General features: G+C 34.9%; 3 protein-coding genes across 3 annotated transcripts; 2 read left to right on the top strand and 1 right to left on the bottom strand.

Annotated features, from left to right (window-relative positions):
- Positions 1–1,054: 1,054 nt before the first annotated feature.
- LOC149379884 (C2H2-like zinc finger protein) lies at positions 1,055–1,768 on the top strand. The gene is made up of 2 exons (XM_089604070.1): positions 1,055–1,309; positions 1,385–1,768. Exons 1-2 carry the CDS (start codon positions 1,055–1,057, stop codon positions 1,766–1,768), a joined length of 639 nt encoding a protein of 212 aa, XP_089460196.1.
- A 5,078-nt stretch (positions 1,769–6,846) lies between these two features.
- On the top strand, positions 6,847–11,682 carry LOC149379883 (QWRF motif-containing protein 7-like). The gene is made up of 6 exons (XM_089604069.1): positions 6,847–7,137; positions 7,495–7,818; positions 8,437–8,673; positions 8,743–8,832; positions 8,907–9,014; positions 11,611–11,682. Exons 1-6 carry the CDS (start codon positions 6,847–6,849, stop codon positions 11,680–11,682), a joined length of 1,122 nt encoding a protein of 373 aa, XP_089460195.1.
- Positions 11,683–12,342: 660 nt separating this feature from the next.
- On the bottom strand, positions 12,343–17,087 carry PXY (Leucine-rich repeat protein kinase family protein). Its single transcript, XM_089602669.1, has 2 exons — positions 14,008–17,087; positions 12,343–12,913 (listed from the first exon to the last, which is right to left on the bottom strand). The coding sequence occupies exons 1-2, from the start codon at positions 16,667–16,669 to the stop codon at positions 12,465–12,467; spliced, it is 3,111 nt and encodes a 1,036-aa protein (XP_089458795.1). The 5' UTR covers positions 16,670–17,087; the 3' UTR covers positions 12,343–12,464.
- Between the last annotated feature and the right edge of the window lie 7,696 nt (positions 17,088–24,783).

Raw genomic sequence — 24,783 nt, 5'->3', positions numbered from 1 at the left:
CTATAAGCCAGATTGTAACTGCATATAGGTCATCAAGAGATATCATGAAACGCATACGCTAGAAGATTATATCTGAATTATAGACATAATTTCGTTATACTTATTTTTTTTGAAAAAATTGTTATTCTTAATTATTTGGTCACTAGTACATACGAAAACTAATTATCGAGGTAATAAATTAACCTATGAGCCAGAGTGAAACACATACGGTAGTCACATACTCACATTATGTTTTTATGAAATGAATATAACATCATATGATACAAAATCATGTATTATATACATACGTAAATAGATAACTAGTGTTTGTGGCAGCATTTTTAAAGTGATCGCATGTGCATTACGTCTAAAAAAGGCCAAGACATTTGAAAAGTTAATTTTTCCAACTATAAACATGCAAACTTGGAAACTATACACACATATGAATCATAATAATTTCGAAGATATAATTGACCATCAACCATTTTGACTTTATCTTAATTATTCCTTGGTGCAACATTTCTATCGAAAATAATTTGAATTGAGGTATTGTCATTCGTTTGTTCACTCATTCTTATCCCGTGACGTAAGTAGTAGAAGAAGATAAACAAGTTTAGATATTATTCTTTTACACTAATATATTCTTAAAAAAATATTTTATTAATAGTAATTGCAAAATATCTATCGTAGGGTTTTTGATAGGAGACCCTAAAATCAGCAGATTCAGTTGAGAAATACATGGAATTATATAGAGAAATAAACTTTTAAAATAAATGCTTTACTTCTCGCAGATTTGGATTTTATAGGAGGCACAAAATCACACACACCTTTATAAAGAGTAGAAACATATCTCACACATTCACTTTCTTGCTTCATATTCTTCACCTCTACACACACACACACACGCACATATACATACATACATATATATATACATACATACATATATATATACATACATACATATATATATATATATATATATCCAAACGCTCTAATCTCAACCTACTCGCTGAAATATAACTCACCCCCATATATCTCTCTCTCTCTCTCTCTCTTGTTCTTCTTCTCGAAGATGGAACTAGTACGGAAGATCTGCAAGATCTGCAACAAGAGCTTCTCCAATGGCAAGGCTTTAGGCGGCCACATAAGGTCTCATTTCGCGAAGTACAAACTTCCCTCGACCGAAAATGCGGCGGCGATACCGACGCCGACGCGGCGGAGATCGTCGAGAAGTCGCCGGACCGCGCTATCGGAAGAAGAAGCAGCTTCGTTCCTGGTCCACCTCTCCCGCGACACATGGCAGAGGAAGAAGAAGAAGATCTCACCTGTAGAAGAAGAAGATGAAGAAGAAGTAATGGTTCTAGCTCCAGTTCCAGTTCCGATTCCAGCGACGAGCAAGAAGATTTTCCGATGCGAGCCTTGCGATCGGGAATTCGAATCGTACCAAGCTCTCGGAGGACACAAAGCCAATCACAGGAAGAAGCTATTGATGTCTGACAATAAGATTGATATTAGTCTCGAAAAAGAAGAGCGATCGGAAAATGGCGATATTACGAGTAACAAGAGGAAGAGAGGCATTTTCGAGTGTGAGCTTTGTTACAAAGTGTTCGGGTCGGGTCAAGCGCTCGGCGGCCACAAAAAATCACATTTTTCGGTGGCGATTCCCAAAAATGTTGTTCAAGGTACTTTGGTCATAGATCTCAACTTTCCTCCCATTTCTGATGATGATGATTATTGTGACTATGATTATCAAGGTCGCGATTTGGTTCAATTTCCGTTGCTCTAGTTTTTTTTTTTTTTTTTTTTTTTTAAGAAACCATACACACATTTCTAGTGATAGTCATGTTCAGTACTCATTCGTGGACCAAATTTCAAATTTCAAAGTAGTTGAGCAGCATGAAGAGTATATATATATAAACAAAACTCTGGTGCATGAACTTTAGTTACATTTGTGATTGTGATGGGGATCAAACTTGGTGATGATGATGATATTAATTACGGTCAAGGTCATGAAATTTGTGTTTTTATTTTTATTTTTTTATTATTATTGGGTTTAAAGGAACTATATTGCACCATTTGAACCAATTTTTGACGTAGTTGAGTAATGTAGTGCAGACTATGGTGTATATATAAACAAACTTTGGTGGTGCATGAATTTTTAGTTTACTTTTGATTTGTGGGTTTTGGATTTTGCTATTTATTTAGTGACTATTTACTTCAACTTGGCACTACGTCCTTAACACTCTATACAGTAGAGAAGAAGTCAGACCACTTTATCTCTATCTCTTTTTTCCTTTTTTTTAAAAAATTAAAAAAATATATTGTTTAGGCTTTCGTCGATCAGGGTAATTAATTACGTTAAAGTACCCGATCACATAATTAAGGCTGTTTTATTATAGTAATTACTGGAAAATCAACCTCTAATTTAATTATCGTAGCGTTACTCATTAAAGTTTCTTTTATTACAGCGATTAAGGTCTTTGGATAAAGATCAAATTTTTATTAAAAAAACATTAAGCCCACTATTTGTCAAAGAGATGAAAAACTAGGTGGTCTAGTATTTCAGATTATGTGCAACTGTAGCAGATCTGCTTGACGAATTCCAATTTCCATTAATGTCCCTCTTTAATTCATTAATTTGTGACATAAATATCAGATCCGTCGGTCACTTAGCAGTTTATTAATGAATAATGAGGTATCGCTATACTTAATGTAGGAAGGAAAAAAGAAATGGTTATGGGCTATAGCTATACTTGAAAATAAAAAAGAATCAGACTTTTTTAGTATTTTTTGTCATTACATAATTTTTTTTTTTGTTTGTACAATCTTGTAAAACTAAACTTGACATACAAAAAAAAAACCCCAAGAATATTCACAAAAAAGAGTGATTAGTTCATGCAAATGTAAGAATCTTATTATCTTACTAAGTCACACTGCTATTATCAATCAATATCACAACCGTCTATATACTAGTTATACTTGCTAACATAAAGTCATCAGAAACTTTTATTTTTCTGTTCAAAGTTTATAATTATTAATATTGAAATTTTCCAATGATTGGGATAATAATAAATAATTAATGAGGTGTAATATATATATATATATATATATATATATATATATATATATATATATATATATATATACACATGATCCCCTCGAGCAACATATTTGTACTTCTCTGAATTTAATTGATCATTTCCACTAATCATCATCACCGGAACACGGCTAAGCTTATTTTTATCATGTGCATTAAACTACATGATATAAAAGTTACTATGAGGTAAATAAGACATAAAAGAATACAGTATTATCTTTAGCTTTCTTTGTGGGTAATGCTTAATTCTTTTGCTCTTTCATTAATTAAGTTAATGCACATTTCTCAAGTAGTTGTAAATTGTAACTCGTAAGCAACAGTCTCATATAGATGTTTTTTTCTCTTTCGGAAAGGAAAAACATTACCGCTAGTCATCACAGCACATGTGAAAATGTCAAGGATTGGGTGTTGATGTGGTTCCTTTATTTCTCTCTCTCTCTCTCTCTCTCTCTCTCTCTCTATATATATATATATATATTCACAAGCGATTTGCATGATTTTTTCAAGGGAGGTTGATACGTTTTCGTATAGACATCTACAACATGTAATAGCTAAAAGTTTCCCCTTTATTTAAGATCAACGACGGAAAGATAAAAACCGGCAAAATCTAGGAAATATGATCCCTTTTAACTGTTCGTAGAAAATGAGACTCTCGGACCCGTCAAGCATATAGTACCACAAACTGCTCAAGTGGGCCTCTCACTTGCTTGAAGACCTCTATACAGCTCTGGCAATTCGGTTCATAATAACCCTAGCACCATTTCTCTCCTTCACCAAATCTAAAGCCAATTGTGCGCTTTGTGCACTCGATCCTGATTGTGGGCTTCATTCCGACAAAGGGTTCTCGGTTGTTCCCAAAATTTATACGTAGGTTTGTCCCAAATATGGTATTGCTTCGGAATTTTCCTCTCAAGATCTGGGCGTACAAACACTGAAACGTTCTTTATCGTGGTGGGTGACTCTCAAGCGTTTGGATTCATTTATTAACCTTTGAGGAATTTCTAATGAGCCATGTGATTGTTCTAATGTAGTGTGTATATTGTCAACTGTTGTTAAGAGGATGAGCCATCAATTGATTCTAGTTTTGAATCTTTTACGATTTGAGGTCCTAACTTTTCTAGTTGTGAAAAAGTGTTTGATTTTTGTATTGATGAGTATTTTACTAATTGTCTAATGAAAAGCCTGGTGTTTGTTAAAAAAAAAAAAAAAAAGCCAACCAAAGATCCTAGTACACAATGTTATTAAAAAAAATTTGCCTTATACAATATTTCATTCACAGATTATTTAAGCACAAATACAATGAATAATCTACAAACTTTAATATAAAACACTTACATTTTGTGCGGATTGAACTCATTTTAGTTTTAACTATACATATAAGAGAATAAAACCCCACATTGATAGATGAATCCAAAAGAGGGAAGAAGCGCTTATGAAGAAGAATGTAATAATTATAGTTCCAGCTCTAGGTCCGATTTTGGCGACAATCAATAAGATTTTCCGATGCAAACCTTGTGCAATCGGCGATTCGAATCGTACCTGCTCTCAGAGGACACAATGCCGATCACAGGACAAAGTTGTTATATCGAATAATAAATGTGAGATTAATCTTGAATGGCTCAAAGTAAAAGAATAAGAAGAATAAGAGAGATTAGAAAATGGCGATATTAATAAGAGGAACAGAGGGATTTTCGAGTGCGAGCTTTGCTACAAATTGTTAAGTTAGGTCAAGAGCTTGGCGGACACAAAAAATCGCATTTCTCGACGGTGATTTACGTAAATGTCGCGTCAGGTACTTTGGTCACAAATCTCAACTTTCTGCCCGTTTCTGATGATGATTAGTCATAATGAAGGAATAAAAACACAATTCCAAACATAATCATCACAATTAAGGAATAAAAAGTAAAATATCACAAAAATCAAGTTCTTGAAAAAGTGCAGATACCATCATTTAATTATTATTATTTTTGTATATGGCACCACTTAGTTTTAAAAACGAGAAATTTCATTTTGTAGACCTAAAAACTATCAAAATATCAAGATTAGATCCATTAGTTTAATAATATCTGAAATTTGACTTTTGGACACTTTTCGGACAAAAATGCCCCTGAAATTAAAATAATCCATATTCCTCTCTCATTTTCAAATCTTCTTCATCACAATTCTTGTCACCTTCGAATTGGTTGCGCTAGGATTAGAACTTTCGGTGGTCGAGCTCATTTTGAGGGTTTCGCATCGTTTTTGGAAAAAATTCCATAGTTAGAATTTCTAAAAAAAAACATGAAAAAATCCGATGAATCTCATCGGAGATCATCGGATTCCGATGAAATCCGATGAATCTCATCGGAGATCATCGGATTTCGATGAAATCCGATCTCCGATGAGATTCATCGGATTTTTCCATAGTGAGAGTTTTTTTAAAAAATTTGGAAAAATCCGATGAATCTCATCGGAGATCATCAGATTTCATCGGAAATCCGATGATCTCCGATGAGATTCATCGGATTTTTCCGATGACCTTCAACACAAAATTTGTGCTCAAAATCCGATGAAATCCTCCAAAATCTGATGAAATCCGATGCTTTTTATACATATATGGACTTGCAAGGGTATTTTTGTCCGAAAAGTGTCCAAAAGTCCAATTTCGGATATTATTGAACTAATGAGTCTAGTCTTGATATTTTGATAGTTTTTAGGTCTACAAAATGAAACTTCTCTTTAAAAACCATCTATCTATATTAAATTTTGTAAAAAAACTCCAATATCATTTTGTAAATCTATTAAAAAAATTAATATATGATTAAGTTATATTAAATATTATTTAAAATTGTACTTATTTTTACTATTAAGTTAAATTAAAAAATAATCATTTGTTCCATGGGTTGCATAAATGCATGTTCCTTTACAAATAGAAGATTTATTATTTTTCAACTTAATGGTCATGTACTAAATCCGTAAATCATGTAATTTTGGTTAATAGTGTCATCTGTGGTTACACTGCTAGTATGTCATGTAATTTGATCAATAGTACCATTTTAAAAAAAATTATAAAAAATGCAAAATGACTACCTATATATAAAATTATAGTCCCGCTAATAAAATATTAAATATGTAGTTCAACTTATAGCTACCTCTTTAGTAGTATGGTGCGCATTGTATTAATATTGATTATTTTCTATTTTTAGATAATTATGTTAGAATTTAAACGTAAGAAGTTTAAATAGATGGATTAAAAAAATGATTAAAAATCAACGTAACTTAATCAAACTTGCACACCTCGATGCGCATAGCATGATAATTATTTGTTACAAAATATAACCAAATGTAATAAACACGCGTTCAACTATGCATATATCACTATAATTAGTATTTAATACTATATAAATAAAAAATAAATAAAAAAACTCCCAAGGTCAAAGTTTCCCTTTGTCAATTCGTGGAAGCCTTGAACGTATGAGTTAAATTTAGTACGAGTATATATATAATATGGTTTCGGTTGGAGACATGCATTGGATCAACTTCGTCAACGCATAAACGTATAAACGTGCTCTCAATCACTTCTACCAAACGAATACCTTTTTCCTTCCAGTACTACCAAAAAAAATAAAAAATAAATGGTCATCGTAAATATATATATATATATATATATATATATATATATATGTATATAAATATCTATATATTATATACAACGTAGCCTTTTAAAACCATTCTCGTAAATCGTAACACACCAACATTTGGAATCACTAATTTAGATATATTATACAATGGAAAGCAGAACATATTCCCGGCGGCGCCAGCACCACAGCCAACCTCCTTCGCCGGAACTCCACCGGAGCCGGAGCGGAAGCTCCGCCGTGTCGGTGTGCAGGTCGTCCACCACCAGCCCTAGCTCCGGCGTCAGCCAAAGGCTGAGCCACCGCTCAAAGTCCACTACCGAAACAAGGCCTCTCACCAAAACCAGCAAAAAAACAGTCCCAAACTCTTCTTCTTCTTCTTCGTCTTCTCCGATGATGATCAAAGCCTACGGATTCATTCCTACCCCACCCGCAGCCGAGGTATGCTTTTCTGTGTTTATGTTTTATTAGTCCAAATAAATGAGTCATTATTATTTTTCTCTATTTTTTTTATTGACACGAGTAAGGAGTAACTCTTTTTTTTTTTTTTTTATGTATAACAAAATTAAAATTGTACATCTTTTTATTTTATTTTATAGATTCACAAACGAGAACTTAAAAAATCACCGTCCCTTAAGAATCTATTAATCTGACATTATAAAAAAATAATAAGAACTAACAAAGTTTTTTATAGTCATGAATTATAATTAATTTCGAGATGGAACCTTTTTAGAAAGCAACTCCAAAAGTTTATTTTTGTGACCATTTTTTTCTTCTTATATTTTTTGCTGGCCGTAGAAGGCGGGTACTAATAGCAAGGCCTCGTCGGAGGGGCGTTTCGGGGGATTATTTACCGCGGCGAGGCTTAGAGGGGCATCGGCGTGGGCGCTCTCGCCGGGGCGGTCTTCGTCTTCGGTGGTGGTGAAGACGGTTGCGGTGGCAGAGGGAAAAAAGTCCGGCGGAGTTGGGGGAGTTTTTCGGTATTTCCGGCAGAAGAAAGTGTCGCCGGTGGAAGAGGAGGAGTTTCACAGCTTTAGGGTTTTGTGTAATCGTTTGATTCAGTGGAGGTTTGTCAACGCTAGAGCTCAGCTTGCCGTTTCCGCTACTAACACCCGTGCTCAGGTTAGCATTAATATGTCGTTAATCATGTTTTAGAGACTTCAATTAACTACTATCTTTCTCTTTTTTATGCTAAAAATGTATGGTTTGTTTCAACCCTTGACTAAGTGGTTTAATACTTTTTTTTTTTTTTTTTTTTTTTTTTTTTTTTTTTTTTGTGTAAAGGGCATGTATATAGTAATATGCACATAGTTTTTATTTTTATTTCTCAATTTTAGACTTGTATATGTCATCATTAATTAGAATGGCACGGGACGATTCCTTTACAAATTATAATAAAATTGAATTTTTGTATAGTTGCGTTTCGGTCTTTAAGATAACTATTTTTTTTAGCTTAACTTTATGATAATCTAATTTTTTCTTTGCATAGTCTCTCTATTAATGTTTACACATATTTTTTTTTTTGGGTATGATTCTAGTAATATTAATAATTAATTTTTTATAAATAAAACAATTCAATAGAAAAATCCATGTTCATATTGATTTTAATATTACATTTTATAAATAGATAAAAATAAACTATGATCTGGATAGTATCACTGCGCATAGGCCAAGGCCATCGCAATATATTATTTATATGTCGTGGACTTGTTAATTTATTTTCAAAATGTTATCATTCAGGATAAACTATTATCCGTGTGGCTTCGGATCTATGTGATGAGGAACTCCCTTTTAGAGAAGAGACTTCAAGTTCAAAAACTCAAATTCGAGATCAAGTTGTTCATGATTTTGAATCCCCAGATTTCACTCCTCAACAATTGGGCAAAATTGGACAAAAGAAATCAAGAATCCGTGGCCGTGTTAGTCACAACTTTGTCAACACTTTCCAATAGACTTCCTCTAATCCACGGTGCTAAGGTAATATTTAAAACGTATTTTCTATTTCAGAGCACACATTAAGTTAATTTATAATATATATATATATAGGGAGATATTATGTCTGCGTACGAAGCCATGACCGAGGCTATGGTCGCTATGGATGGCATTGTAGAGATCATTACTGGATTTTTTGCACAGGTTCGTTTTAATATAATTTTTTATAGCTAAATCAATTTTTTTTACGCACTAAAAAATGTAATTAACTATGTCAGCTTGAGAGAATACTTTACATGGTCACTGAGCTCCTGATTACCAATAAACAAGAATTGGAAAATTTGGAGGAATTGGAGAAATCTGTCACATGCGTTGCTACACTTGTGGTGAGTTAATATTTATCATCTGGAGTCAACTATATTTAATATCAGTTAAGTCCATATAAATTGCATGTATTTAATGTGAGCATTACATAAGACAATAGAACTGCGTAAAATGGCCAAAACCCAACTTTCTAACACGAAATAAGAGTGTTTATTAGTCATCTACGTTGATATAATAAAATAAACTGTACACACATTGCAATCTAGTCATCCCCCCCAAAAAAAATCAGTATAAAATGTCTAGAAAATATGTTTATACTCATAAAGCTGTCGAAAGAGCTTACTCGACTTTTTTTTTTTCAAGCCCAAAGAAGTCTAGGCTTGATACAAGCCTTTCATGGTCGAGTAAGGACCTCGGGTCCAATCCGAGACTTCGCGTTTTACCATTGGATCGGATGGTTAAACATAGGCTTGTCTTAAAAAAGGGCCTAACCGACCCAAAAAAGCCCAACCCAAAACCCTTAAAAAAAACAAATTAATAATTTAGTCCTACTTTTGGCAATTTTCCTTAAATTAAAAATGCATTTCTAATAAGAAAAATAATAAAAAATTTCATATACATGAAACAAATTTTCACTTTAGATAAAAAAAATAAAAAAGAATGATTGATAACAAATTATAATTTTAGTTTAAGTTTGATTTTTTTTTTAATTATAAAAAGATTTATTTACATAAAATATAATTTATGATTGAAATAAATATAGGGAATCGGACCCAACCTATTATTATAATTAATGATTTTTTCCAGAATTAACCAAAAATATAATTAGGGACAAAACATTAGTAGTCCATAAATCTATGTCAACAAATTTATAATTTGTTATCATAAATGTATGGCCTAATTTCAATCATGGATTTATTGACGTACATATCAACAAATAATGAATTTATTGACGTACATTTATGGCCCACTAATACATATGTATGCTTTTAAGAAAAAAATTCAATTTCTTTAATATTTTGGTCCAAATCCCATAGATATATATTAAAAAGGTTGGGCTCCAATTTAGGCTATGGACGGGCAGATCTCTGAGGCTCATTGCTCAACAGTCCTAGGTAGCCCATAGACGGTCCAAACCCTTTGATAGTTCTAGATTATACACATTTTAAGAGTATATTGTGTTTTCTTTTTTATTTTATGCATGAAGTTTAATAGACATTTTTATTCACATGAACTTATAGGTCTATAGATATGATAGATAAAAGGTTGGTTTTGTTTCTTAAAAAAAAAAATACAGAACATGAATTTTTATTTTTTTATTCTAAAAAATTAAGTGTCTATAGAAATTATCTATAGCTACAAAGAGAAATTATCAAACACTTCTATGTACCAAAATATTTCGTAAATAAATATAAAAGTTACGATGTAACGCCCTAGATTTTATGACATTGCGACATAAATTTAATGCAAAAGAAGCATAAACGTTATAACTTATATCTATCTCAGACTAATACTTATGTTCATGTGACATGTAATTAAAATGTTGTAAACTCATAAAATAAATAATATTTTGATTTACACTTTATGACTCAGTTGCCTAAACTTAATGCACATGCAACATGTAAGTTAAATAAGTATTAACTCATGCATGTCCATCATAAATTCAATGTCAACGCGCTATAAAGTTGTAGGATGTAGTATCCTATAAATTTAAGATGCAACGTCTTAAAATTTATGATGATGTAGGATAAAATGTATGGAATTAATTTTTATTTTTTAAATCATAACAACTTTCCAAACTTCCTCGTAGATAGTTTTAGTGTAGATAGAAAAGGTTCGACAATTTAAATTCGTTAAAATGAAGTTCATAAACCGGAGTTACAATTTTTAAAAGTAAAGTGATTGTGATTAGATGTCATCAAATTTATATATACAAGTGATACTTGTCTATGGATTCCTCTTGTATATGTTTGTTGAAAACAGAGTTGAAATTTAGAGAGTTTCTCCTAGATATAAATTGTTTTTTGAAAATGAGGTTCGGGTACATGAGACATGATTCAAAACCATAAAATGATCAAGAAATATGGGTGTAATTGGTGAGTATAAATATAAAGGGGCATAAGATTTGTTATTTAAAAAAAAAATTAAGATTAAGGGAATCGGACTCAAATATTAGTAAAATTAAAGATGTGTTTCCAAAATCAACCAAATATAATTGACAAATGCAATAGTGATCAGTATTATAGATGTATGTCAACAAATACATAATTTTTGACATAGATATCATTAAATCATGAATTAACTATTAACTAATTTTAGATTTGTTAACATATATCTACGTGCCCTACTCATACATTTGTCTTTATTATATACTTTTGATTGAATTTAAGGAAAATCTTCAATTTTAATAATATTATTCAAGTGTAAATTCTTAATATTAAATTAAATAAAGCCCATTTACCTTTCTTTGAGTCTATTTTTCGTCATGTTAATGGGTCAAATAGAATTGACCCAACTCAGAGCGAGGATCAATTATAAGTAGCCATCTATTTATTACAGTAGAAAGTATAGTTACAGATTGAGCATGCATTGTTTGAAACTTTGACGTGAGTTGAACTTTTGTAAAAAATTGACATTTTATATATTACCATTTACCAGGAAAAGGAGACCACTTTAAGAACGCATTGCATTCAAGCAGCTTTGGTGTTGGTGAGAACCCAAAGCTATTAAAATTTTATTAATTTATATTTGTCATGTAGAGAGTCATTTATATATACGTTGGTTATAAATTTACCTTCGTAGATTGACTTCTTAGATTTGTAATCTCAACGATACATATATATATATATATATATATATATATATATATATATATATATATATATATATATTAAGAAACGCCCATATGCGATTTAATTGGTGGGGACGACCGTACAGTGTGAAAAAAAAGCCATGCACAATACGATACGTCACACAAAATAAAATAGTATATATATTAGTAGAAATATGTGCATATTTTTTTTTTCAAATTGTACATTAAAGTTTAGTTATTTGTAAATGTATCATGATGTATACGATTTTTCTTTTTATCTTTCCTATAACTTTTTTTTATTTTCTTATGATGTATGAGTTCAATGCCTAAAGATAATGCATGAGATCTAGCAAGCGAAAACTAACTCATCAATATATAACTTTTTTTTTGTTGTTGTTGCTTGAATGTAACTCATTAATATATTACCGTACAAACAATAACACATGGCGCCCAATTATTAAAACACAATGCACAAAAGAGAAATCAGAACCAACTTCCATTAACAAAAAAAAAAAAAAAATCTAAAAAAAAAAAATCACATCTCCTTCTATACCAATCTCCCTCCCACAATTAAGAAGAAAAAAAAAACCCCTTAATATATTAGTAAAAGAGCTACTATAATAACATAATAAGAAAACGACGTACATAGCTAGGTCGACTATATATATTGACTTAAGGATGGATATCGTATATCAGTATATCAACAATCCAGGGATGACGAATCCTGAGACAAACTACGACCCTCGTCGTCATGATGACGTGTCACGCCACTAACGACGCTAATATTAACAGTCCGATCATCAGCGCTAAGGTCCGGCGACTTTCGCATGGGCTTGGCTTCCTGGAGCATGAGGACGACGTCCCTCATGGAGGGCCGGTCGGAAGGGGAACGGCACGTGCAAAGGAGCGCGATCATGAGGACACGTGTCATCTCCTCCCTGACCGGAGGGCACTCGGCGCCGGCGTTGGGGTCGAGAATCTCCGTGAGGCCTTCCCTGGTCTTGGCCTTGGCGCGGACCCAGTCGACGATGCTGTTTCCGTCGCCGAACTCGGCCTCCACGGCTCTCCGACCGCTCACTATCTCCATTAAAACGACGCCGTAGCTGTATATGTCGCTCTTCTCGTCCACTTGCAACGTGTACGCGTATTCTGAGACATATAAAAAAAAGAAAAAAAAAAAGACGTAGATATTTAGTGATTGTGTTGTGTGTGTGTGCATGGGATTGGGGAAGGAGTCAAGTCAAAAGTGTGACGTGGGACGATGGATCATGACGTGTGGGGCCCACGGAATTTAGAGATGAAGATGATGATGATGTATATGCATGGTTATATTATACATAGGGTGAAAGAAAGAGATAAAAAGAGGTAAAACCGTAAAAAGACATAATGTATGTCATGCGCAATAGTGATGTGTAGGTTTTTTCGCCAGCACCCAAAAAAAAGGAGAGAACCGAAAGAGGATTGTTTTTACTTTTAAAATAATTATGATACATATGCAATGCTTGTTTAAAGTAGCAAGGGTATAATTGGTATACAAAATTAAGCTTTTTTTTAATTTGTTTTTATAAGAAAATAAGCAATGCTTTATAAGTAAATAAAAAGGAAGTGATGGTATATAATGTCCAGATCAACTTTTAATTTGCATTCGAAGCTTAAAAATAAAAATAAAAACTTTTATTTTATTTTATTTTGCAAGAGAATGAGATAAATGTTGATCATTAGTAATGAATGTGAAAATCTATGTCATTATGGCCATAACCCCACCATAACGAGAAACAAACTAAAGCCCTTTTCTTTTGCCTCCTAATTCTCATCCTTTTTTGTTTTTTTTCTCACTTAGAAAATCTTGAGCTAGATATGCACCAAAAAAGAAAAGCGGGCGAGTCTCAAATTTGACTAGTGCGTGCCCACACCACGCCTTGTAGTACATGAAACAGTAAAAGACATAATACTATATATATAGTATATTCACTCAACCTTTAATTAGTTGTCATAAATACGTATTGATGAGCCTAATGATCACTAGTGTTCTAAATAAATCAGGGATAACATAATACTCAAAAACCATGTAACGCCAAAAAAAAAAAAAAAACAATAAACACCAAAATCAACCAAGCAACACACAATACAAACAAGAGACAATAAGAATAATATATCCATTCCGTATTCAAGTCAACCCCATTGACCCCACACCATTACCATTAATAATTAAATTAACAAAAAATATAAAAAAAAAAACTTACCGGGAGCAATGTAGCCGTGGGAGCCGGCGATGAGTGACATGGACTGAGCTCCGGCGCTGAGAATCTTCGCGAGCCCAAAATCCGCCACGCGAGCCTCCATGTCAGCATCGAGGAGAATATTCGCCGGCTTTAAATCTCGGTGGACCACCGGAGGATCGCAATCATGGTGGAGGTAACAAACCCCCTGAGCCACCCCAAGCGCTATGTTGTACCTCGTCAGCCAGCTCAGCACTCCTCTGCCGTCCTTTTCTTCTCCGGCGGCGGCGGCGGCTCCGGCGCCGCCGTGGAGGATATCGTGGAGGCTTCCGTTAGGCATGTACTCGTAGAGCAGCATTGTGGTCTCTCCGTTGCCGCACCATCCGAGAAGCCTCACGATGTTCCGGTGCCTCACGCTCCCGAGCACCTCCACCTCCGCCGCCTCCGCCGTCTTCCTCCGCCGCGCCGGCGCTTCCTTCCGGCGCCGCCCGATCCCCCACAGCTTTTTGACGGCTATGACTTCCCCGCCGGCCATCTCGGCCCGGTACACCGTCCCCGCCGCCCCCATCCCCACCACCTTCTCTCCCCCCGCCGCCACACGCGCCGCCACGTCATCCGCCGTGAAGTTCAGCCGCTGGAACGCCGTCATCTTCCACTCGCTGCTCCGCTCCTTCCCTTCTCTCGCGGCGTTTCGGAAGCACCGGGTCCCGGCGGCGACCGCGAACAGCCCTATCCCCAGCGCCGCCGCGGCCAGCCACATCACCGCCGGCCCGGCCTTCCTCCTCGCCGGCGGCGCCGCAGCGGCGGCGGCGTCGGCGAGGGCGGGGTTCAAGCAGGGCCGGCCGGTGGGTCCGCCGCAGAGGTCGTCGTTCCCGGCGAAGGAGAAAACGGCGGCGCCGCCGGACGGGACGGCGCCGGAGAGGCGGTTGAAGGCCACGTCGAAAGTCTCGAGCGTGCTGACGTTGGCGAAGTTTGAGGGGATGGTTCCGGAGAGGTTGTTCCAGGAGAGGTCGACGGCGGTGATCGCCGGGAGGGTCGAGATCTCCCACGGGATTATTCCGTCCAAGAGATTCCGGCTCAGGTTTAGGGAGATGAGCTTCTCGCAGTGTCCGATGTCCCACGGGATGTTTCCGGCGAGGGAGTTTCGCTGAAGCTCGATCTTGTACACGTGCTCGCAGCCCACGAAATCCGGGATCGGTCCGACGAGCTCGCACGAGCTCGCCGAGAAGATCTGCAGCCCCGGCGACTTCCATACATTCTCCGGCAGAGGCGACCGGAGCGGGTTCTGGGACGCGTTGAAGTACCCCAGCGCGGGGGATTCTCCGAGTCCGTCGGGTAAAGGGCCGGAGAACTCGTTGTCGCTGATGTCGACGAAGCTGAGGCTTGGGGTTTTGGAGCCGGCGAAGCCGTCTGGGATTGGGCCGGAGAGGCGGTTGCACTGCACGCGGAGGCGCGTGAGGGACGTACACGTGGCGAGTGAGGCCGGGAAGGGTCCGGAGAGGCGGTTCGAGAACAGAAGAAGCTTCTCGAGCCGAGTTCCGTTGCAGATGTGAGGCGGGATCGGTCCCGTGAGAGAGTTCGTCGAGAGATCGACCTTTGTGAGCTTTCCGCTCGAGCCGAGGCTCTTCGGGATCACGCCGGAGAGAGAGTTGTTCCATAGTAGAAGGATTTCGAGGTTCGGAAGCTCGCCGATTCGCTCTGGGATTTCTCCGGTGAGGTTGTTGTTCATCAGGTGAAGGAAGGTCAGCTCCGATAGGTCAGAGAGATCGGTCGGGATTGGACCGGAGAGTCGGTAATTGTCCGAAAGATCGAGGACCTTCAGAGATTTCAGACCTCCGAGAGTCGCCGGAATCTCCCCCGAGAATCGGTTCCGGAAAAGCAGCAGATTCTCTAAAGCCGTCAAATTTCCGATTTCAGCTGGTATCGAACCGGAGAGATTAGCATTGGAGATATCCAAATACCTAAGCTTCTTCAAAAACCCTAGCTCACTCGGAAGCTCGCCGGAGAAGCCGTTGTACCCGATCTCCATCCTCTCGAGCTCCGATAAAAACCCTAGCTCCATAGGAATTTCTCCGTCCAGCGAATTCCCGGCGAGGTAAAGGCTCTTCAGCTGCCGGAATTTCCCGTACTCCGTCGGAACGCTCCCGATGAAGTAGCTCCCGCCGAGATTGAGCTCCTCGAGAAACCGAAGCTCTGAGAACTCCGCCGGAAGCTTCCCGGTAAAGCTGTTACTGTAAGCGTAAAAACCCCGAAGCACGCCGAGCCTCGAAACCCCCGCCGGGAACGTCGAATTGAAGTCGTTCCGGCTGATATCGAGCTCTCTCAGACCGGCGAGCTTGAAAACCGCCGGCTGAAACGGCCCGCTGAAACCGTTCCGGCTCAGGTTCAGCCACGTCAGCGCCGACAAAAGCCGAATCTCCTCAGGGATTCGACCCGACAAGTTCCGTCCCGAGAGATCGAGCCCGACGACCCGGTCGCTTCCGGCGTGACACGTCACGCCGGACCACGAGCACCACCGCGTTTCGTCGATCCAGTCCTTGAGCGAGCCCAACGGGTCGCTCAAAGAGTTCTTGATCGTCAAAAGAGCGAAGGAATGAATCGGAGAAGACGAAGCGGCGGCGGAGTTTGCCGAGAGGATAATAAGGAGAGAGGTAATCACAGCGGCGAAGATCAGCTCTTTTTTCATAATGGCGTTGTGTTTTTTATTTATTTATTTCGTGGTGTGAAGAGAAGAGAGTTTGGTGGTGGAAATGAAATATTTATGATCAAGAGAATAAGGAAGAAGATTTGAAGATGGTGTTTGTGCGCTTTTCCGGAGTGATAATTGGAACAGAGACTGTTTCATCATTATCATCATTGTTTGGTTCGGTGGGATGACATTTCCGAAATTTATTTTACTTTTTTTAGACTCAAAGAGAAAAAAAAGAGAGAATTTGAGAGGGAAAATTTCGTATTTAGAGAGAGAAAGAATTGCAACTTTCTCTTTTCATCTTCATGCTTTGGTTCTGCTCTCGTCGAATTAATAATACATCTGATCTGAGACTACTAATAGTCTGATCTGGTTTTTTTTTCTTTTTTTTCCCTACTATCTTTGTCTGATATATCGGCGAAATACTTTATTTGGCGGTTCTATTTCTGTTTTTGTTTTTGTTTTTGTCTTTTAATTTATTTATTTATTGAAAATAATTGTCGTGTTGGGTGTGGTACTTTTATCATCATTCCTTGTTTCCTTTATCTTTGGCTAACAAATAAATTGATGAACATGTGTAACAGTGAGAATGTTTCTCACAGGATCCAAGAAAGTCATATTTCAATTTCCCACCATATTCCCAAACCGCTATTTAAAATCTAATATATAAATGTCCACACCCTCATTAATTTTTTCCCTTTTTTAATTTTGCTCGTCGCTTCTATTTTTATTGCATTGACATTAATCTCAACTCTTTCTTTTGTTTTCCTCAATCACTTTTTTTGCTTACGAAGGTTTTTATGTTGCAAAAGTACGTCAAATTAACTGCCATTACAAAAGTATTCTATAATTAACTGACATATATATATATATATATATATATATATATATATATATATATTAGATAACGAGCTTATGCTCGTCAGCTCTCAACGCTCATCCAGCCGGATTTCTTTGTAGCTTAATATCTCATTTTAACAAAGGATGAAATCTCGGACATTTAAGATTTAACAATAATTATTTACCTGTCACAAGCAGTTTATTATTTATTTTCTCAATTAAGTTTTTCCCATCATATATCTCTTGTTTTAAAGAATTATATTTTAATTTTACATCTAAATTTACTTTAATAATTTCTTGCTCCCTCTTTTGCACCGTACCAAACATTCTGGCAGAGTAAACAGAAGCATATAGCGTTCACTAAAATGTCACCAATCACATCTACTTATACTAATAAACTTCCAAAAATATATACATATAAATTTGTAGAAGTTTATAGTACTATCCTACGTATATATAAATTATATATACACAGAACACACGACCTTTTTATTCCACTATATCATGTGTCTGTTACATGACATGATTGCGCTTCCCCACAGAAAAAAGACAAAAATAAAATACCACTATGTAAAATAATTTGGCGCGGATATTTGAAAAACAGTGGAATTACTCAAAAACCCCTCTTCACATTTAATAGGTGGAAAACATGCTAGCTGTTGGCTAAGTTAGATTTTAGGTCATTAATGTCCATTAAGATTTATACGATAGACTATAGTATTATACTAAATTTACTGATGCTTTTTCCACCACGTTTGACTTTAGTAAATCTTTTACCATTATAGACGATAATTTTTTTTTGCATCATTAGTGTTCCGAAAGTATTTATTAATATACGAATAAAGTTTTGAACACAATCATCATCAATCATTATATTAGATTGCCTAAATTCTATTTTATTTGCTCAACAGAATGGCAGGGCTGAAAAAAAAAGCCTATCACCGTCTCTCACGTATATGATAAAAAATCATAAAACAAACATATATAGATATGAGGTCTGAAAGTATTTTCTTGTTGTTATCAAGACATTGACCCACTCTAGTTAGTTACGATGCAAAAATCAACAACGAGACCACAGTCGAACGACACTTTCGATCAAACACGACCCAATTAAACAAAAAATAGAAAAAGTCTAAAAACGCACTATACGATGTTACATGGAATATTTTCTAGCATATTTTTAGAAAACAACAACAATTACAATTTAAAATCCTAGATTTTTGCTTCAGTGAGAAGGACAGTTCGTTGCAGAATTATTCACGTACCAAAGCCGTCAGTCTCTCTTCATTAGAAGTTTCCTTTCTCAACAGAATTTAAAACTGAAGATCTATCGGTGTCTCTCTCCTCTCTAAAAATAAAAAATAAAAAAACTAATGGTAAATTAATAATAAACGAGAAAAGAAAAATAAAATGGAATGAAAAAGAGAGAACGCTGAAAATTAAAGTAGATTTGTATTGTTATATGATGTACGTATGGTCGCCTTCTTTAGGGATATAATGGGAATTTCATTTATCAAGTGGGGATTGCCTTTTTCAGGTCTCTCTGCCGCGCGTGCTTGACAAGCAAAAAAAAAAAAAAATTGCACTCTTCCTTGCTTTTGTTTCAAAATACCCACAATGCCATTAAAAACAAAAACAATTAATACTGAAAATAAAGATAAATTACATGATTTCTCCGTTTCGATGCTCGATAACAATGTGCACCTTCAATTCGAATTTGTTGCAGATATTACTCTGATTTTTGGTTTGCTGCACTGTTACCCCTTCCGTTCAAAAAATTCTGTTACTATCCAAGATTTGGGCACGTTTTAATCGGGTGAGCAATTAAATGAGATTATATGTTATTTTTACCCTCACAATTTTTTTTATTTTATCTTTTTTAAATATATTATTATTATTATTTAAAAATGTTTAAAATAATTTTAAATATAAATCAAACTCCACGCTCTCAACCCATCGCCGCCGATTTCTTCACCATCGCCACCGAAACCTCAGTCTCGTCCTTAAGCAAACCCACTACAATTTGCACCAAACTTCCTCCTCTCCCTAATCTGCACCAAACCCACTACAAAACCCTAATCTACCTCCCCAAACGACAACCAACCCTCAATCAAAAACAATTAAATCCTCTGATACACTCTTCATTTCTTCGTTTGCCCAAGCTTCGATTAATATTCTCTTCTTCCTCCAACATAGCTTTAGATAAAAATGAAAACTTTATTCTTTTGTAAAATAAAAACTTTGATTAATTTCATTCAACTATAAAAATGAAAACTTTATTCTTTTGTAAACTCAGGAATGTTGTAAAAATAATCTTGATTTTGGCCTAACTTTCTTTAGTTATTTGGGCTTAGTTATTTTGGGCTTAGTCATGTAGTAATTTTGAATCATGTATCTAGAATACTCTTGTGTAGAGTCTTTAGGGTGTAAGAAATTCTAGAATAATCTCGTTTTTCATAGTGTCATTAATTAGGAGAATTCTCTAGAAAATGTTGTATCTAGAGATTTTCATAGACTAGTATAAATAGAAATGTATTCCTACACTTTTGAATCAAGCAATATACAAAGTATTTTCCTAACTCTCTAGTTTTTATCCAAGCCTTCAAATTTCCAAACAATTTCCCTAAGCACCGAAAATCTTTTCAAACAGGGAACACCATTGATGGAAATACAAAGAAGCACACACCCTGTCCTCGAGCATCGAGGTCGGAGAATCTGCAGGCACTTCTATCTTTGTCTCACCGTCCATCTCAAACCCTAAACGGGATTTTAAGGAAGAAAAATAAACACATCTTTTTATAAACATTGACAGCCTGAATAGCGAAAGATTGATTGGTAACGAAGAGTTGTTGCACATACAAGTTCTTTCCATGGCACTTCATCAGCACCAACAACTCTCTCACAGGTTTGAGGGTTCTATTTTCAGAAGAATCGGCTCTACCAACTCTCAGAGATTCAATTCCGATCCGATCTCCAACGCCAAGCAGGTGTCCTCTAATTTCATCTCATATAGTTTTATCTCATAAAATAAATACAATAATATTGACGGAAGGGGCGATGTTAGCATAATGATAATTTGAAATCATTTTTACGTGATCAAAACGTGCTGAGATAACTGAGAAATATTGACGAAATGGATAACGTGCGAGAAAATCAGGAGTTCAAAGCAATTGTTGCAACAAATTCGAGTTGAATGTGCAAATTGTTATCGAGTACTGAGTTCAAGAAGAATCTTATACCTTATCCCAAAAATAAATCCATGGATGCTTGTTTTTTCTTCGAGTTAAAACTATCATCTACTCTACACAGACGCCAAAATTTTAGCAGAACATGTAACGTTGCTAATTATAAAATAGAAGAAGTCATAGATTACACTAAAGTAACATAAAGTAAAAAAATCGTGGCTCGTCCATGATTTTTCCTATATAATAAAATGTCTAACTATTACGTAACCAATATTCAATACTGCTTATTTTGTAGCCGAGATTCAATTTATATTGATGGTTAATTGATTAAAACTAAAACTTAACATAACTAAACTAGTAAAAAGCTCAAGTTTTGATCAAACTAAATTAGTCTATATTTGGAATTTTAAAACCAAAAACTTGATATAAATTAACAAAATTCAAAATCGAATTGAACCAATACAGTGTCAATATAAATTTATCATTGGTCTTGACTCCCAAAAAAGTGTTGATAAGTTAGAAGGTACATCCTTATATAAAAGGGAAAAACTGCCAACTAGCTCAAGAAAACTAAACTAAAATATTATAGGGTTTTGAATCTCCAATTCCGTTGCTTATTTTAAGGCGTTGAGACTGTGAATTATTGTCTAGACTGCTGAAAAAAGTTCTCGACTTAATTGACATATTTTTTCATGTCCCTAATTTTTTCGGATTCCGCTGGATCTATCACCAACGATAAGCTATATATTGATTCAAAATCGTTATTTGGAGCTTATCAGCGTCGTCGACTTTGTCTTTATCGAGTTTGTGATACATCACATGCAGGGACGAAGCAAAGAATCTAGATTAGCGGAAGTTAATTTGAAAAAAAAAATCGGGAGAGGGCGACTGATTTATAAAATTTTGTAGGTAAACAAAATGTAAAAATAAATGAAAAATGGGTAAAAAATGTAAATTTATTTTTTAGGGAGAGCTATAGTCCACTCTGAACTGGTATTGGTTTCCTGCCTGATCACATGTGTTATGTGAAAAATTGTTAACCCACAGTTCCTACTGTATTTACAATTGTATTTGTGATCTAATTTTTTGTCTTCTATCGTAAGAATTTTTGAATATTTATTCAAGTTGCTTGTAATTAAGCTGTTTTAATTTTTTTTTAATATAAGATATTCATGTTAATTAGAAGAGCCTTTCTAGTGATATTATAAATTGTGAGCTTCCAATAATTTATGACTAGGTCACCAAACTATTGACTGTGATTTGTTTGCTAGCTAGTGACTTCAGATAATCAATTCATCACACTATATTTTTTATATATATATATATATATATATATATATATATATATATATATATATATATATACCTGTATATATTCATTTTCATTGGATATATATAACTTCACTTTACTATAGTAGGGGGCACGTGATCGTGATTATATACCGTAAATTTCATGCACGTAGGTTAAATATTGATCTTTCTTCAATGATAAAAGTCAAGAAACATCATTTTGATATCGAATTTTCAGTTCGAAAACCATGTGATGCTGAAGATCAAACACATATTTATTATACTACCATAAATATATTGTCCATATTAGAAGACTTTTTATATCATTTTTGTTTTTAAAAAAATCGATCGATTATTCCTTGACCAATAGTTTCAAAGCAAAAGAGAGATTTCAACAACCAACACATAATGACATATTTCTTATCTCCCACAGTCCAATTTCTTTAAATAAAAAATAAAAACTAACTCAAACATGATAATCAGCACTGTAACACAAAGGAAAAGAAGAGATAAATCTGAAATGGAAAGGGATATCCGATATTCTATAAAAATAAATTGGAAAGGGATATCTATAACAACTCTACTCGTTTATATTTGGCGCGTGGTTAAAGCAATATAATAAAGCTCTGAATCATAATTATCCTTCATTTTAGAGTAAATTACATTTCTTATAGTTATATAACAAAGAAGGTATATAAATAAAATAATGTTGATTTTCCAATTACTAATTAACCCTTTGGGATTCGAAAGATAATAATTCAAAGATTACATATATATATATATATATATATATATATATATATATATATATATATATATATATATATATAATACAAATAAACACCGCGCCACTACACTCTTTTTTCATCAAGTATCAGAGTGCTACTAAAAAGTGGGGTCCCACTATTGCTTTGTCTCTCTCAAACGCTTCACTTTCTCATCTCATAACAGTCTATAATTATTTTGTTTTGAATGCGATATGTACATGCCATAAAACCAATTATAGGTTTTCAGAATTATATGAGACGTGCTTCTCTATACATCGATTGAAAAAAAAAAATTATTATCTACTTTTGTTTGGTAGGCAATATCTAAAGCGATAATTGTAACTTATTGCTAATTAGGTTGAGATTACCTGTTTTAAAATTGTAGGGATGTGAGAGATTTGAAGAGATTTTAAAAATTTATAATCAAGGTTTAGAATATTGTACCGGATTAAGATTATTTTAAAAAAAAAATTAGTGGAAATTTTTTTTTTCTTTTTTCAGTCTACTTAAGATTTACTTCACCATTTGCAGCCACCAATTCCGATTGAAGTAAAAAAAAAAAAAAAGTACGTACGTACGAGACCAAAAAAAAGAGAGAAATATCATAATTAACAATTGGACTAAAGAGTGATTCTTTGTGACAAATTTGTTGTATCACCGTGCTAAAAATTGACAAATGACGATGACTGAATGGGAAACGTGATGTGTGTGTACGTGTGTTGTGTGTGTGTGTGTGTGTGTGTGTGTGAGAGAGAGAGAGAGAGAGAGAGAGAGAGAGAGAGAGAGAGAGAGAGAGAGAGGCATATTCCGGCGAGTGAGTGTCGTAGCAGTCACGCGTGCGACCCCACCACCACCACTATTTTTATATATATAAATATATATATATATGCTCTATAGAGATTGTCCTTTTAGAGGAAGGATAGAGATAGGAAAAAGTGATGACTAATAAAATGATGACACAACATTCCCACGCGAAAGCGTGATTTTCTCTCATCAATTTCGGCCTTATAACGGTTGTTACTCTTCTCTTTTTTTTTTTTTTTTTTTTTTTTTATCTTTTTCTTTGACACTTGAGTTTGCTTGAGTGGATCTCTTAGTTTCCATTTTTTTTCTATGAAAAATTAACCTAAATTTATGAGTGGCTATTTATGTGATTGCGTGTTTGTATTGTATATACATCTATTATCCACGTTTGCATGTAAATGTTCAAGTTCAAAGGATTCTAAAGAAAAGAAAAAAAGCATGTACCGATTAAGTACTAATTAGAAGGACAATGAAATAAAGAGGGGCGTTAAAAGAATGTACTTTAAAACGTGACATGGCTTGATTAGTCACCCCAATGAGTTTTCCTTCGAAAAACAAAATGCCAATATATAAATTTTGGAAGTAAAAGAAATTAAAATTGTCTAGGGAAAATAGCCATCACGAGATGGATGAGGTCTTCAGCCAAAATAATAATAACAAGTTTAATGTCTTTTTTAATAATTAAAATCATTTTCCGAACTAATAAGAATGTTCAATAATGGTAATAATTATACAAAAATAAAAAATAAAAAATGAAAAAACATTCGGCAATCACTGCCTTCAATGCTGTATTGTTTACAGATCTCTGCCTCATATTCATTGCCAAAATGGCCACCAACTACTATAAATTAGCTTAGACTGTAGCGTAGACAATGCATATTTTTTTACGTAATTTCAGTGATCAAAACTTTTATTTCAAAATAAAGACAATGAGGCACTAGCTACTTTATCTAGGCTGGGGCAATATATATTCAGTGCGTGAAATGGAAATTAAATGAGAAGCTATTACGATCCTATAAATAATAGGTTTACTATAATAAGTTGGGCCAAGCATGCATTTGTTTAGACCCTATATCTGCTACCTCAATTGTATTGCATTGTCACGTATCAATTTTGAAATAACAAATTTTTTATAGCATTTGAATTTTTTTTTTTTTCATAGCTGGTATTATTAATTAAGTTCCTCTTTTGTCCCCTCATATAAATTTGATGTTTAGCTTTACAT

This window comes from Urtica dioica, chromosome 12 (assembly GCF_054948205.1).
Source record: "Urtica dioica subsp. dioica isolate 48M chromosome 12, U.dioica_male_clone48M_v1_H2, whole genome shotgun sequence".
In the NCBI taxonomy this organism is placed as follows: Eukaryota; Viridiplantae; Streptophyta; class Magnoliopsida; order Rosales; family Urticaceae; genus Urtica; species Urtica dioica.
The sequence above is the reverse complement of the archived record's forward strand: the minus strand, read 5'-3'. Positions and strand labels throughout refer to the sequence as shown.

Bases quoted from the DNA above. Each gene is read 5' to 3' on its own strand.
- LOC149379884 (XM_089604070.1), top strand. From the start codon at position 1,055: ATGGAACTAGTACGGAAGATCTGCAAGATCTGCAACAAGAGCTTCTCC. The intron at 1,310-1,384 runs GTAGAAGAAGAA...ACGAGCAAGAAG, and splicing joins AGAAGAAGAAGATCTCACCT to ATTTTCCGATGCGAGCCTTG.
- LOC149379883 (XM_089604069.1), top strand. From the start codon at position 6,847: ATGGAAAGCAGAACATATTCCCGGCGGCGCCAGCACCACAGCCAACCT. The intron at 8,674-8,742 runs GTAATATTTAAA...ATATATATATAG, and splicing joins CTCTAATCCACGGTGCTAAG to GGAGATATTATGTCTGCGTA. The intron at 9,015-11,610 runs GTGAGTTAATAT...ACCATTTACCAG, and splicing joins CATGCGTTGCTACACTTGTG to GAAAAGGAGACCACTTTAAG.
- PXY (XM_089602669.1), bottom strand. From the start codon at position 16,669: ATGAAAAAAGAGCTGATCTTCGCCGCTGTGATTACCTCTCTCCTTATT. The intron at 12,914-14,007 runs GTAAGTTTTTTT...TATATGTCTCAG, and splicing joins CCACGGCTACATTGCTCCCG to AATACGCGTACACGTTGCAA.